Source organism: Myotis daubentonii, chromosome 6 (assembly GCF_963259705.1).
Source record: "Myotis daubentonii chromosome 6, mMyoDau2.1, whole genome shotgun sequence".
Lineage (NCBI taxonomy): Eukaryota > Metazoa > Chordata > Mammalia > Chiroptera > Vespertilionidae > Myotis > Myotis daubentonii.
This window is the reverse complement of record NC_081845.1, coordinates 90205950-90222341: the sequence shown is the minus strand read 5'-3', so window position 1 is coordinate 90222341 and position 16392 is coordinate 90205950. Positions and strand designations below refer to the sequence as shown.

The 16392-nt window shown below is 40.2% G+C and overlaps 1 protein-coding gene across 4 annotated transcripts in view; it reads right to left on the bottom strand.

The window, feature by feature from the left end:
• The window catches only part of BTBD9 (BTB domain containing 9), a 454016-nt gene that overhangs the window by 365774 nt on the left and 71850 nt on the right, over window positions 1–16392 (bottom strand). For all 4 annotated transcript variants that reach the window (XM_059701796.1, XM_059701798.1, XM_059701797.1 and 1 more), the window contains exons 5-6: window positions 13181–13400; window positions 7972–8091 (exon numbers count right to left, since the gene is read on the bottom strand). In XM_059701796.1, coding sequence (XP_059557779.1) covers window positions 7972–8091; window positions 13181–13400 — 340 coding nt within the window. The remainder of the gene's footprint in view (window positions 1–7971; window positions 8092–13180; window positions 13401–16392) is intronic.

Genomic DNA, 16392 nt, shown 5'->3' with positions numbered 1-16392 from the left:
TTTTAATCTCATATCCTGCACAGGCAATGTAAGACTGTGGTGTTAACTGTGTATTCAGACAGACCTGCAAATTTAGCTTCTCTAGAGCTCAATGTCCTCATTTGTAAAAATAAGGTAGTTAGTGGTATTTTTCTCCTAGAGCTATTATAAGAATTATAAAAGGTAACAATATGTGTCCGGCCCATAGCAGATGCCAGTAAGTGTTACACTGTTTCCTCCCTATCTCTCTCCTGAGTTCCAATAGCCCTCTCTCTCTTCCTCATTCCTCCTTTCTTTTGCTTTCCAATGCCTTAAAAATATTTAATGGATCTATCTCCTTTGAGTTACTCTTATGTTTATTTCAAAATTCTGAAGGAAGATTTTTTTTAAGTATTTGCATGAAACTGAATAACTGTATTACAGCAGCCACATATCCGCTATACAGTACACATGGCAAGTCAAGAGCGGGCTGGCACTGAATGTACACCTACGAACTTCGGGCATAATTAATGCTCCATGAGTAGAAAGGCTTAAATGGTACAAACAGTGTCACATGTTATTTCACAAACCACAGACGTCAGAACAATTTATATTTAAATACGGTTTTATAAAAAAGGCAATTTCACCCTCTCTTTGGCCCCAAGTAAAATTGTAATGATATAGTGACACCATGTGGCTACATTCTGCTTTTCATTTTCTGTACCAGTTCAATTATGGTATCAAAGTTGTAGGTACAAAGACAATTCAAACTAAGTATAAGCTAAAATGGTTACTTATTAAAACTTTTTTTACTTACACCTGAATAAGCTATTTCTTGAATTCTGAAGATGTCAATCATATAAAGTAAAGGCTCAGCATAATTCTAGCTGTGATTCTAAAGCTAAAGCATCCTAGTAAACCACTGAGTAATGTAAAAATGCCTGCCTTTTAAAGAAAACGAATATATCAGTGCCCAGTTATGGGGCAGGGGGAGGAGAAAAAAGACACACATGCTTTTGTACAATGTTAATATGGTAGAGAAAGAATGTTGCCATCAATAGCAATGTTTATTTTTCTCATTTATTTTATGTCTTGTAGATCTATAGCACTGTGTAGGTACTATATTTTAATGAAGATAAGTAAAAAAAAAATAATAAAGTTATGCTGCATCTAATGATGGCAGGGATGAGGAGGGACCTGAAATATATGGTAGCAATAAAAGAGATTAAATTGCCCAATACCAAAAACAGTACAGTTTTAGTATTCATCTAATGAGGCCTCCTACAGTACACCAGATATCCCTGAAAAATATTAAAGGTACACCAAAGAAAACCTAAATATCTAAAATAATGACCAGGGAATAACACTCACTTCATCTCGGCTTAAAACAACCACTTCTCGCCCTGGCCAGGTGGCTCAGTTGGTTGGAGTGTTGTCCTGCACAAATTTGGTGCAGGGTTTGATTCCTGCTCAGGGCACATACCTGTGTTCTCTCTCTCTCTCTCTCTCTCTCTCTCTCTCTCTCTCTCTCTCCCTCCCTCCCTCCCTCCCTCCCTCCCTCCCTTCCTCCCTCCCTCCAAACATATCCCCAAGTGAGCAAAACCACCTCTCCTTTTGGGGTTTCCATGAACACCTATTTAAAATAACCACCCTGTACCCCTTGACCCTGGTCACTATCACAATACCATCTTCACAACACTCATAATTATGTGATGTGTTCTTACTATTAGTTTATCTGTTTCTTCCAAATTCCCTGAGAGCAGAAACCTCGGTAGTCCTCTTCAGTGCCATGGCCTCAATATCAAATACAATGCAAATACAAACTAGGAGCTTATTTGTGAAATGAGCGAGTGGTGAATAAATGAACAGATGTATAAATGAAGAAAAATATAGTTCCTTAGCTGGTGAATCACACTGAAATTTCTTCTTATAAATGAGAGCAGAACCATTCTAGTGAGATGTTTATCATCATTTATGTCCTCTAATGTGACCACTGAGACCAGAAGACAGGTGGACAGATGCTTTATAACACCCTTTCTTTTTTCCATGACACATTTGTCACATTATAATTTCTAATTGTAAGAAAAGAAAAAAAAGAAGGGAAACTACAATAATTAAAACACTTTGAGCAACAGTCAACAAAATCAATGGAACAGAGCAGAATACATGCTAGAACTTAGTACATGATGAATATGGCTACTCACATTAGTGTGGTAAGGAATGATTAATAAATAGTCTTAGCCAACTGACTATTTCTGCCCAAAAATATACACAAAAAAATATTCTAGCCGGATTAAATATTTACATATAAAAATAACAAGTAGTAGAAAAATATTTATAAAAATATAGAATTCTTTAATGTTGGAAGTGAGGAACAACTTTCTAAACATATCAGACCAATGAAAATCAAAAAAATGACTGACAGATTTGATCACCCTTTGTTTTTGGTTAATCCTTACCAGAGGATATTTTTCCATTGTTTTTTTTTTTAAAGAGAGTGAGAAGGAGCGACGGAGGGAAGGAGGAAGGGAGGGAGGGAGACACATAGATCCAAGAGAGAGATATCCATTGGTTGCCTCCCCCATATGCCCCAGCCAGGGCCAGGAATGAACCTGCAACCCAGGTACATGCCCTTGACTGGAATTCGAACTTGAGACTCTTTGGTGCATGGGCCGACTCTCTAACCATTGAGCAGCACCAGCCATGTTTTTTAAAAAGTAAAATTCTATATGGCAAAGGGTACCAATAAAACACAAAAAAAACCTAATAAACTGTAAAACATGACAGGCAAGAGGATAATATCACACATACATATACACGTATATGTATATATGTATACACATATATGACATTATACCTAACATATATCTATATACCAATGTTAAGTTCTCACCAGCCAAAAAAAAGATAATTACCCAAGAAGTAAAATATGCAGAAGATAAAAGTAGACTTTTCACAAATGAGAAATAACAAATAGCCAGTAATAAAAAATATTCCACTTCACCAATAAAAGAAATCCAAATTAAAGTAAGACCTTTTTTGACAAATCATAAATCATATTGGCAAAACGTTGATGATGCCTGCACTGGTGCAGTTTCAGAGCAGAGGCGTTTTTATGTGCTATTGGTGGAAACTGGGTATGGCCTTATCTGATAGCAAACTTTATCAATTTTTAAAATATGTACTACATTTTAATTTTATAATTAAAATGTCATAGAAAAGACACTTCCACTTTGAGAATTAAAAACAGAAGGAAAGAAAGAAGAAAGCCCAGTTTTGTGTTCCCTGGGCGTCCCCCCTGTGCCATGTTCTAATTATGAAGCTGCATCTTCTCGACACCCTGCTGGCCTTGTCTTCAGTAAGCTGTGCTCCTCCTGGCTCTCCTCTAACCTGCAGCCCTGCAGCAAAAGTGTCTGCCATCTACTCTTTTCTTCCCTCTCTCAACAGGTATATCCTTGAGGACCTTGCTTTTAGGCCTGCTGTTCCTCTCCCTCAACTCCCAGATTTTATACCAAGATCACTTTTTTTGTAATTCCACCTACCAGCCATATACAGGCTCTGAAATCTATCTCTACCCTTCACCCCTATGTTTCGAGTCTTCTCATATTTCAGCAACATTATACGGCTGCCAAATTACCAGTGTCATGTTGAGAGACAGCCAGAAAAAAATTTAAAACCCCCCAGAGTACTCAATATTTGCCATTCCTTATTAGTGTTTTTGTTTGGTCCTAGACTCCATCATCTAAGAAAGCTATGGGAGTACTTGATGAGAGCTTACTAGATAGCCAAGAAGACAATTTGAAGGTTAGAGAATTTATGGGTAAAGCAGAAATTGCCTTTTCCTGAGAAAGAGAAAGCTGATAAGACATTACATGGTTCTGAGTATATATGAAAAATTCTAACGAAACTGACAAGTCACTTTTCTGCACCTCCAATTGGGGGTCGGTGGGGTGGTTAGTTATTAGTTTAAGTTTTTGGCTACATACATACAGCAGTGCATAGCCAAATGAGTACCTAAAAAAGACCAAGAAAGACAGAGCAGTTAATTTCCCTCCATTCACTGTTATGGTTAGCACCATAACTCTGGCTTTGTCACTAGATAACGTCTACTACCTTGGTGAGGTGAAATACAGATTGAATTACATTCCACAAAATATATGGATAGAAAATCTTATGTTATATATATTTTATCAGAATAAGAAATGCCAAAATATTTGAAAACTGGAAACATACAAATGGGCAGGTTATTAAGTTAAAAACCCGCCCTGGCCAGTGTGGCTCAGTTGGTTAGAGCATTGTCCCGTACACTGAAAAGTCATAGGTTTGATTCCTGGTTAGGGTACATACCCAAGCTGCAGGTTCAAACCCCTGTTGGGGTGCATATGGGAGGCAATTGATCAATGTTTCTCTTTCACGTCAATGTTTCTCTCTCTCTCTCCCTCCTTCTCTCCTCTCTCTCTGAAACCAATAAAAATATGTCCTCGGGTGAGGATTAAAAAAAAAAAAGATTCAACTAATTTTTAAAAACAGATAAAGAGACCCATTTAATATATATTTTGGATTACTAAACATGGACTGGCAATAGAAAAGTGCTGAACCAACTAGGCTCTTGAGGTAAGGAAAAATTTCCTTGCAGTGAGAGCCACCATGGCCAAAAAGGATAGTAGGGATGGTTCCTTTCTTTGAAGGTCAAACACCAGTTGAGAGTCTTAGAAATGAGAAAAATAATTTTTTAAAAATTAGTAATAAAAACAACTATTTACTGAGCCTATTTTGGGCCAGGCACTGTGCTCAGTACTCATATATGTGCTATGCCATCTAACCCTCCACAACAGACCCCATAAAGGGTGTGGCTATTCCTGGTGTGTGCGTGTGTGTGTGTGTGTGTGTGTGTGTGTGTGTGTGTTTTGTTCTTAATCCTCACCTGAGGACATTTTTTCCATTGATTTTTATTTTAGAGAGAGTAGAATGGAGGGGAGGAGAGAGTGAAGGAGGAGGGGGGAGAGAGAGAGAGAGGGAGAGAAACATTGATGTGAGAGACACATGATTGGTTACCTCCCAAATGTGCCCCAACCAGGGCTGGGGATCAAACCTGAAACCCAGGTACATGCCCTTGACAGGAAATCAAACCTGAGACACTTAAGTGCACAGGCTGACACTCTAACCACTGAGAATCACTGACCAGGGCTATTCCTGATTTTTTTTTTTTATTGGTATAGAAAAACGAGTGTTCAGAAAGGCACAACTTTTCTAAGATCACAATGCCAGTATTAGATGAAACCAGGATTTGAGAAGAGCTCTCTAACTCCATAGCCCATGGTTTTTCTACTACAAAATCCTAATTTGCATGCAGTCCAGCCTGGATTCAGAGAGGGCTGGGTAATCTCACACTCCCCAGTTCACAGAGCACCTCTCCTTTTGTGAATATATTTGATGTACTCTTTCATCAATACATGACACTCATAGCTTCTGGGATTAAACTCAAAATTCAGTTTTCTAAAGAAAAAAACAGAAAGTAGCCTTTGCAAACAGTACAAAACCACTTACCACTCCAGAGAGTTTTCCAGCCGTGATGTGCATTTTAACAAACACATGGATTAAAAGTACCAATGAAAATATATACATATCAACGTTAAGGCAATCTTTCTTCGTTACCCAGTCAGTGCCCTGACCCCATAAATCCTGTGGTAACATTTATAGAGTACCTACTGCACACAAGGTCATAACCTGAGTACTGTGTAAGAATACTAAAAGATTAGAATGTATACTCGATTCCAAAAGCTTGTAATTTTAGTATCAGAGGCAGGACAAACATATGAAGGACACTGAAGAATAAAGGTGACATGCAAATGTTACAAATGAGCATTTTAACTGACATAATGCAAACAGAATACTGATATGCTAAAGAAATAAAGAATTTATATGTGCATAGTGAAGCTAGAAGAAGTGTATTTAGAACATTGTTTAGGTAGTCAATAAATGACTGTGAAGATAAGAAGCACCAAGTATAAGACATCCTTGAATAATCAATAGGGACTTATTCTTAGGTTCATTTTTAAATACTACCAAAATTCCAAACATTACAAAAGGCAGAGTTTATCACTGAATTCAGTAATTAACATAATATGTTAAAGTAATTATAAATATATTTAAATTTTTTAAACAAATATAATATCAAGGTTTCTTCCTTTTCTTGTTAACACTTTCTCTAAACCACTTTGTCTCAGTTTTTCTTGACCAGAGTTGGGAGCCAGCTATACGAAGACAAAAACTAGCATCACAAATATGGCCAGGCTCTACACGTATAAAAGCTATACCAACAAAGGCAAGGCCACCCAGGAGAGACAAAGTAAGGAAAGGGGAGCATAAATAATACCCATTGATAAATAAAGAAAAGTATATTTTCTAAAAGCCAGAGACCATAACTGAGGGCATGTTTTAAGATGGGTAAAGTACACAGACTCTGTCATGACTGGTTTTATATTCACTATGATTTGTTCTGGGAGTCATGTTCCTACGATTTCAAATTAAATACAAGCACACGGTCCTTTGGTGCACATCAGACGCTTTGGCTGTTATACTGCTTATTTTTTAATCCAATACAATAGTAATAAACTGAGTCAATGCAGACTCGATCATGTCCCCCACGTCAGGGCCCCTCTGTCACTCTCGAAGTATCCCTAGGCAGCTCTGAGATATAGAATCTTCACTCAATTTCTTGTCCTTCTCATTTTAATCCATTCAAAACTCCTCTGATAAAAGAGCAACTGCCAGATCTTAGACACTTTAGTCCCCCTTTGGGGAAATGAAATTGATTTTCTTCATTTTCACACAAGAGGATCCCTGGATAACAATATTGTGTCTGGTCATTCTATAATAAAAAAATGTAGGCAACATTCTTTACTATACCAGAGGCTGAAAGGTTTTGTGAGTTCCTGTGGTGGAAGTGAGAATTCAGCCTGATTTTGACAGGTCATGAGTTTAATAAGTATAAGAGTGTCTTCAGAACAAGAGAGTAAGTGCTGTGGGGCATCCACCTGCTCTGAATCAGCCACAATGGAAGGTCAATCGAGGTTACAGGTGAGAGTGAGGAGGGAATTGGGTAAGGGGTCAGCTCCACATTCTCCCTAGTTTACACCTTTGATATCCCTTCCCTTCTCTTGCCTCACCACACCAAATGAACCTGCCTTTGATCCTTTGACTCTAAGGTAAAGAATATCTGAAGGCAATTTCCAAGGGGAAAATTATAACAGAAACTACACAATTTGGGGAACCTTTAACTACTTTTCTCAACTCCCAATTTCATTATTCGTTTAGGTTTTACAGAATTTCATTTTAAAAAGTTTAAAATATGGCTTATACCTAAAGAAAGAATATGAAATATTAGGACAATACTTTATCAGTACTTTTTAAGACAAACTAACATGGACTGCAACACATCACAACAATACAAGCTAAGGTGCTCTGAGGAAGGGAGGTTGTGAGCCTGGAGCCCCACCTGCTGAGCCTCCCTCGCCCCAAGCCCAGCCCCACTAGAAGCACTGACTCTGTCAAATGCCATGGATATTCACTGACCTAGAAAAAGAACACAGATATTCAGCATATGCACAATGGCATCAAAAAATCTCCTTGTGCCCTGAGGACTGCCAGAGAAGTCTCCAGAAACACTCATGGCTTCTGTGGGAAGAATGGACCGCCTAACAATAACTGCTTTCAAGGTAAAGCATGCAGTTCAGAAAGTATTTCCACTCCTCAGTGTTCCTGTCCCTTCATATTCCTTTATATGTCTACTACATAAAAACAGCACAAAATACTTTGGATAAACAGTTCCACAGCACACTCTAAATATTAAATGCCTAATTTTCCATAGTTTCTCTAAGGTTATGTTGGAATGTATTTGTTAGCTGATACTCTAAAAAACTCTTCTATAAGACCAAAAATGTAATGTTTCTTGTCAAAGCCCAAATCTCCTTGAATAAACAACAAAATCATTTATTATACATGAAAACTAACCTGCAGACACGGGCTGGAAAATATAACTTTTGCCAAGAACGACACAGATACTGTGAATGATCAATCACTCTGATCCAATCAAGTTCATCCATGGACACTTCAATGAAGTATGAATAAGACCTATGAGTCAAAAGGAAAAAGGCAGAAAAAAGGACCATATTAAAATAACAATACAAAGGGCAAGAGCAGAATGGAGAGGTCAATGGGGGGGGAAAGGGAGATGTCTATAATACTTTCAACAATAAAGATAAAATTTTAAAAAATTAAATTAAAAATTAAACAATAAAATAAATAAAATAACAATACCGAGTTATCTATATATATAAAAGCCTAAATGACCATTCAACTGGTAGCTATGATGTGCATTGACCACCGTCGGCAGATGCTCAACACACAGGCATGGAACATGGAACAGACTAATGAATCTCAGAGGGAAGGGGGGAGAGCAGGAAGAGATTAACAAAATATTTTCTATGCATTCTAGAGGCCTGGTGCATGGAATCATGCACCAGTGGGGTCCCTCGGCCTGGCTTACACCCTCTCGCAACCCGGGATCCCTCGGGGGATGTCAGACTGATTCCTGCAGGCCAGGCCAAGGAACCCCACGGGTGCACGAATCTGTGCACCAGGCCTCTAGTCTACACTAATAAAAGAGAAAAATGGTAATTGGCGTACGACGATACCCTTTTCATTGGCTAATCAGGGCTATATGCAAGTTAACTGCCAACTATGATTGGCAGTTAACTGCCAACTAAGATTGGCAGTTAACTGCCAACTAAGATTGGCAGTTAACTGCCAACAAGATGGCGGCTAATTTGCATATGTAGGCACAATGCAGGGAGGCGAAAGGGAAAGCAGGAAGAAGCCCCCTGCCACTGACAGTGATCAGAAACCCAGGGGGGAGCTAAGAGCTGGGGGGCAGGGCAAAGGCGGCCCTGGGGCCGCCTTTGCCCTGCCCCCCAGCCATGATCGGAGAATCAGGCGCCTTTGCCGCCCTGGCCAGTGATAGCAGGAAGTAGGGGTGGAGCCAGCGATGGGAGCTGGACACGGTCAAAGCTGGCAGTCCCGGGAGCTAGGGGTCCCTTGCCTGGGCCTAAAGCGAAGCCCACGATCGCGGGGCCGCTGCAGCTGCGGGTCCCCGCTGCCCGAGCCGGACGCCTCAGCCAGAGGCGTTAGGCCTGGGCAGGGGCGGAGCCTGCAACCGCGGGGAGCTGGGGGTCCCCTGCCCAGGCCTGACACCTCTGCCGGAGGCCTCAGGCCTGGTCAAGGGGCCGATCCGGTGATTGGTGATCGGAGGGTGATGAGGGTCAACTCCTCTGGCCGAGGCATCAGGCCTGGGTGGGGGGCGGAGCCGGGGATTGGGGGGATATGATGGTCCCCTTGCCCAGGCCTGAAGCCTGGGTCAGAGGCGTCAGGCTTGGGCGGGGGGTGGAGCAAGCGATCAGAGGGAGATGGGGGTCCCCTGCCCAGGCATGATTCCTGGGCCAGAGGCCTCAGGTCTGGGCGGGGGCCAGAGCCAGTGATCAGGGGGAGACGGGGGTCCCCTGTCCAAGCCTGACACCTCTGGCAGAGGCGTCAGGCCTGGGCAAGGGGCCGATCCTGCGATTGGAGGGTGATGGGGGTCAACGCCTGAGGGCTCCCAGTATGTGAGAGGGGGCAGGCTGGGCTGAGGGACACTCCCCCCCAACACACACCCAGTGCACGAATTTCGTGCACCGGGCCCCTAGTACTTTAATAAAACATTAACAGTCACAAAAAAACACAATCTTCACAAATTACATTTTCTACATAATAATCAAATGTGGATAATGATGAAATCTATATAGATCCCCTATAATAGCATTCACCACAATGTACTAAAATTCTCTCTCAGCATGTATGTCTACTTTAGTAGATCACAAGCTGCTTAAGAACAAAGATCATGCCATATGTATTTCCATATACCCAGGCTCTAGCACACTGCTTGACACATAGGCATGGAAGACATTTTTTCCTTTTCAAACAGAGCCAGGATGTCCTGCTCACACCATATCTGCAGATTAATAAGGCCATGACAAAGACAGAACATAGAAGTTAGGTGTGCCTTCTCCTTCTACCTTCCCGGCCTGGGAGCTCAGTCCTGCACTCTCAGGAGGAAAGCCAACTGGAGTGTTTCTCCACAGAGACCAGCTGATCTCCCACTCCCTCCCAGCTTCCTACCATCCCACACATACGTGCAGCCAGCAGAAAAATAAATGACCTGGGTGAAGAGATAATACACGTTTCTTTTGGGTACAACTTAAAATTTGGCAGCTAATAACCTGGCAGTAATGAAAATAGCCTATCACCCTCCCTTAGTCAGCTACACCGAACCACTGCATGCTAGTCCCAGATTGAACAAATCTATATTCCCCTGTCATGAGCCAAATTTAAATTTGAGATGCAGTTATTACTTGTTCTGTAATATCAACAGGAACAATCTGAGAAGATTTAGGTGACCATAAATGTCAGCCTGCAACCAACAGTTGTGACCAGAAAAGGTCAGCTTATTTTGTCATCCCTCATTTTCTGCTGTCCTCTCCCTCCCATTCATTTTATCGCTCAGTCTCAAACTGGTTATAACCTTTTATTGAACCTCTCTGGGTTATCAGAAATGCAGGATATAATTTTACAGCACATATCAGAATCATTTTTGGTTAAGATTCTGAATTTTTCACCTTTGCTTAGAATGATAACAACTTCTGTGAGAAAAGAATGGCTATGTGGTAAACTTAAGTCCCCCGTGAATGTAACGCAAATAGTAAAACCAAGTGGCCTATAAATATATAATATCATGGAAACAATGATACCTACTTTCAGTTTCAGCATACTCATGTTTTATTATTTTTATACTAATTTCATTACTAATGAGAATATGTAAAGCTTTTATAACAGTGCATACTACATAACAGTAATGAAAGTGCTATATGTTATTATTATTATACTATTATTAATCACTCTTAGAAATGACATGTGAATTACCTCCATTTTTCCAACTAAACACCATGTTATATCCAACAAGATATGTATCAGAAATATTCTTAATTTAAAAAAACAGACAGAGATAACTTTGGGACCTCAAAGACCCATGTATGGGAGATGCTGACTCCCACTTCATAAAGCTTCCCTCATTCTTGGCTCAAATGGCCTAAAAGGCCAGGATGGTGGCCAATGGTGCTAACGAGAGAAATGAACTAACCTGCAAGATTTGCAGGGTAGCCCAGCTGGGATGGCTCAGTGGTTGAGCGTCAACCTATGAACCAGAAGGTGACGGTTCAATTCCCAATCAGGGCACATGCCAGGTTGGCGAGCTCAATCCCCAGTGCGGGACATGCAGGAGGCAGCTAATCAATGATTCTCTCTCATTATTAATGTTTCTATCTTTCTCACTGTCTTTCTCCCTTCCTCTCTAAAATCAATGAAAAATATATTTTAAAAGTTAAAAAGATTTGCAGGGTATCATCACCAATACTATTAAGCCCTTCATGCCCAGACTCAAAGAGGCATGAGTAGGGCCTAAGAGACTCTCTGCACATCAGTTTTCTGGAATGTAGGGTTTAGGTTAATGATAAGCAGCAATGAGAGAGAGAGTTCAGGTCTTGGTCACCCATACTGCTCTGGAACTTTGGCCATCATGGCTGAACCCTAGAAACCACAGTGGGTAAAGGTATCAGAAAGGCTAGAAGGAAGACAGAACCTTGAAGCTATTGCCAAACTGGGTGGATTCTACCAAATTTTCTTCACAAATTTCTTTTCTTTTGAAGATGATATTTATCGACACACTAAAAAACATTTTTTTCATCTATACGATAAAATGCATTTATTGTTATAACATCCGAAAGTACAGAATCAAGTAAATACGTAATGGGAAACGCATAGGGTAGAATACCAGATAACCATATAAAGCAGGGGTCCTCCAACTACGGCCCGCGGGCCACATGCAAATACAAATATTGTATTTGTTCCCGTTTTGTTTTTTTACTTCAAAATAAGATATGTTCAGTGTGCATAGGAATTTGTTCATAGTTTTTTTTTAAACTATAGTCCAGCCATCCAACGGTCTGAGGGACAGTGAACCGGCCCCCTGTTTAAAAAGTTTGAGGACCCCTGATATAAAATAACATTTTAGGGGAATATTTTTAAAGGAGAGACTATTCACAATGTATTCATTAAAAAGTGAAGTTAACCCAGCCAGTGTGGTTCAGTGGTTGAATGTTGACCTATGAACCAGGAGATCACAGTTCGATTCCCAGTCAGGGCACATGCCCGGGATTGGAGGCTCGATTCCCAGTAGGGAGCAAGGAGGAGGTAGCCGATCCATGATTCTCTCATCATTGATGTTTCTCTCTCTCCCTCTAACTTCCTCTCTGAAATCAATAAAATTATATCTAATCTAATAATAGACAAACAGGGTAATTGACCGTACTTTCGCTACGCCTCCCATTGGCTAATCAGCATGATATGCAAATTAACAGCCAACAAAGATGGTGGTTAATTTGCATACGTAGGCTCCAACCGGCAGAGCCAAGACTGAAGGTGAGCCGGAGCCGCGAAGACAGAGGACAGAAGGCGGCTCCATCCGGGGCCACGAAGACAGAGGACGGAAGGCGGCTCCGGCCGGAGCGAAGGCCTGGGTCCCGGGTGCTGGAGGAAAACCAGTACCGGCAGCCAGGAGAAGGGAAGGCCTATTGCACAAATCTCTTCATGCAACAGGCCTCTAATATATATATATACATACATATATATATATATTTTTTTTTAAGTGAAGTTAGCTTTTTACACATCTAATCTATATTTTGTAAAACTATATGGTTTCACTGGTTTCTGTTTTGTGTATGTGTGAGAGATACTATGCATAACAAAAACACTAATTAGATATATACAGATTAATAATGGGTGGTGAGATCACTAGCAATTTTTATTTCTTTGTGATTTTCTATGTTCTATGTTTTCCACAAAAAAACCATATTCATTACTTTGATAAGCAGAAAAAGCAAAAAAAAGAGGGGGGGGGGGGGATTAAAGGAATAAACACTTTAACTCTTTCCTCAGAACAAAACTTTAAGAGAAATAGCCAAGTGATCACAAAGAAATAAATCATCAAATCGGTAAAACCAAAGCAGACGACCACACAGTTAGGTCAGCTCACTCAAACACAACATTCGTTTCTCTCCAAGTCAGGCAGACTCACCGGCTGTCGCGGTCCCACAGGAGTATCCGTATGTGGTTGATAATGGACGGCTGACCTAGCTTAATCTCAATGCCAGAACGGCAGTCATCATCAATTGGATGCCTGGAAAATCCATGATCCAAATCATAATTTTGAGTATCACCATCTAGTAAGGCAGATTTCAGCTCCCCCTTTACAACCTGGGCTCCATACTTCATAGTTGCAATGTTTTCTTCTGGTACTATAGTTAAAAATACAAAAAAGCAAGGTTAATGGTTAGTTATGAAATTACTCTGTAACTTGGGGGAAAAAAGCAAATTCTAGGATTCTAGTATGTATATTTAATTTAAAATGGCAGCAGAGACAAGCTTATGAAAATAGAAGATATGCAATGTCTATGAGGATTAAATTTAATGGCACCATCACAGCCACAAACTACTTGGAACTAATGTTATTAAGAAAACGTTGATAATACTAGAAAAAACACATGTACTAGCACAAACAATCAGCTCTGCTGAGTTCCTTCTATTAGCAGTTTCAATTTAATATGTACTAGACAAAAACAGCATGTTAGACAAGCATGTCAAACTCAAGGCCCACAACGAATACTTTTTTGGCCCAGCCAATATAAAGGTATGTAAGAAACGTTTTAATAAAAATTTCCTAACTTAATTTTTACAATGCCCTGTTATACATAATTATTAACAACAAACTACAACGTTCGCTAATGACTGATGACTATAATCGTGTTGCATTCATTTCCCGTATGCGCCTTATGCACAGGCGCACCATTTCTCTCCACTAATAGTAGCAGCAAATATTTTAGCAGCGATTGCCATGCCGTTAGTTTTGTACTGACTTGTTTGGTGTGCGCAACAAGAAATATTTCGCTTTTGGAGAACAAGAAAAATAGGTTTATTTGTGTTACGCTTATTAATTTGTGCAGTTATTTAGTATCTGGTAAGTTAATGTTCAGAAAAAATATTAATTTTTATTAAAATGTTCTATTATTTTGTTAATGATTACTCATTTATTTCAGCCCTTTGTATTCAGCATGTCTCTATCGAAATAAACCTATTTTTCTATGAAAACTGAAGCTTTTGTTTGCAGCCCACATAAACTTAAACCTGTTTATTTAGCCCGTGTTAGCCTTTGAGTTTGAAATGCTTGATCTAAGATGACCTATACCTGCCATCTGGACTGAGCACAATGTATAAAGCAGAGCAGACAAGTCAGACATCTCAATAAATAACAGAAAAAGAGAGGTTCCAATACAACAGAGCTATTGGTCATACATGGATGAGCTAAATCAATCAATCTAGCTGAAAAACAAAAATATATCTAAAACAAGATATATTTTTTTCACTTGAGTATTTTTAAAAATGAAAATTCAGATAGTCTGTCATCAAAGTCAGTATTGTGGTTATAATTAAACACTCTCCCTTTTCCAACAGTAGGTTTATTAAGTGTCCACTGTCCTTGAGACTCTGAAGTACTCTATGCACACTTTGCTTCACAGATCTGGAACCCATACTCCAGGAACTAACATTCTAAAACCGACACTCTCCATGGAGAGACCTGAGGCAGCATAAAGTAGACATCAAGAGCTTGAGCTTCAAAGTCAGAGTTTAAATAGTGGGGCTCCACCTTTAACCGAGTGTATCACTTTGGGAAAGTTACCTTCTCTGAACTTAAATTTCTCCATAGGGCAGTATCTATCCCCCAGGTGTTTCCATTTTTTGTTTTTGTTTCAAGGATTAAATGAGATGATGTTTGCAAAGCACATAGTTAACTCTAAGAAAAGACTGCTATTGTTATTATGAGCCATAATTTTTAAAGCAACAATAAGAGAACTAAGCAAGTTTACACACAGTAAATACTAGTAAATAGTGAAGCCTCATAGTATGTGTACATCTGGGCTATGTGATTTGAATAGACTCAAGTATGAGCCATAATTAGGTTCTTAGGGAAAGGGAGTAATTCATTATTGCAGCTCACTTGGAAAATGTGGAGTTTAAAAAATTTTTCAAATGAAGACAGGTAAGAGAATGACTCTGGGAGACACTAAGTGCAACTGGAATGCAATTGGGATGGGTTTAGTTAACTTGCAAAGACTAAGGCAACTCAGACACAAAACAAACAAAACCTAGTCCCGCTCAACTTCTTACCACCAGAAGTTTAAGTGCCTCAGATTTATAACTTCTTAAATTCTACTAGCTCATGGTAATCATACATATTCTTTATATTTATTTTTCATTTCTTTAACAAACCTTATTAATTCCTTTGACTTACTTCTCATCAAAATCTTTTGAAGTGTAATATTACTACTACATCCATTTTGCAGATCGGGAAGTGTGGGCAGGAGTTTAGATGGACTTTCTTGACCGAGGTCACACGGCTGGCCAGTATTGGAGCCGCAATGAGAACCAGGCGGTCTGTCTTCAGGGGCCCTGCTCTGATACCTCCTTCATGAACAGTTTTTGATGGGAAGGACATACTTATCCCCTCTTTCTAACCCCTTCCCTCTAAGGTGACCTAAGCCGAGAGGAAACAGATAGTATGATATATTTTAAAAAGTTAGACAAAGTGAGAAAACCTAACCTTGAGACTCAGGCTCTACCTGGAACCACTTGGTCTCTGTGAATCTGTTTTCTCATCTAAAAATAACACTTTGCCCAACCGCCCACAAGATTACTGTGAAGGTCATGCTACAAGTACTGTATAAGTACATGCTAAAGTACTATATAAGTATAGAGTCTGATGAGTCACAAAATATTTACTGTGGATTTGTTCTGTACCCCATACCATGTGAGTGTCTAGTCAGCCGTGGGAAAACTACGGCCCGCGGGCCCATTTGAAATGAATAAAACTAAAAAAAGAAAAAAAGACCGTACCCTTTTATGTAATGACTAGAGGCCCAGTGCACAAAAATTTGTGCACTCGGGGTTGGGAGAGGAGGTCCCTCAGCCTGGCCTGTGCCCTCTCACAGTCTGGGACCCATCAGGAGATAATGACCTGCTGGTTTAGGCCTGCTCCCGGGTGGCAGAGGGCAGGCCTAATCCTAGGTGTAACCCCTGGTCGGGCTCAGAGCAGGGCCCATTGGGGAGTTGGGGCCCCGCCTCCTGTCATGCACAGAGCAGGGCGGATTGGGAGGTTGCCATGCCACCCTTAGTCATGCTCAGGGTAGGGCCGATTGGGGGGTTGGGGCACCACCCCCTGTCACACTCAAGGCA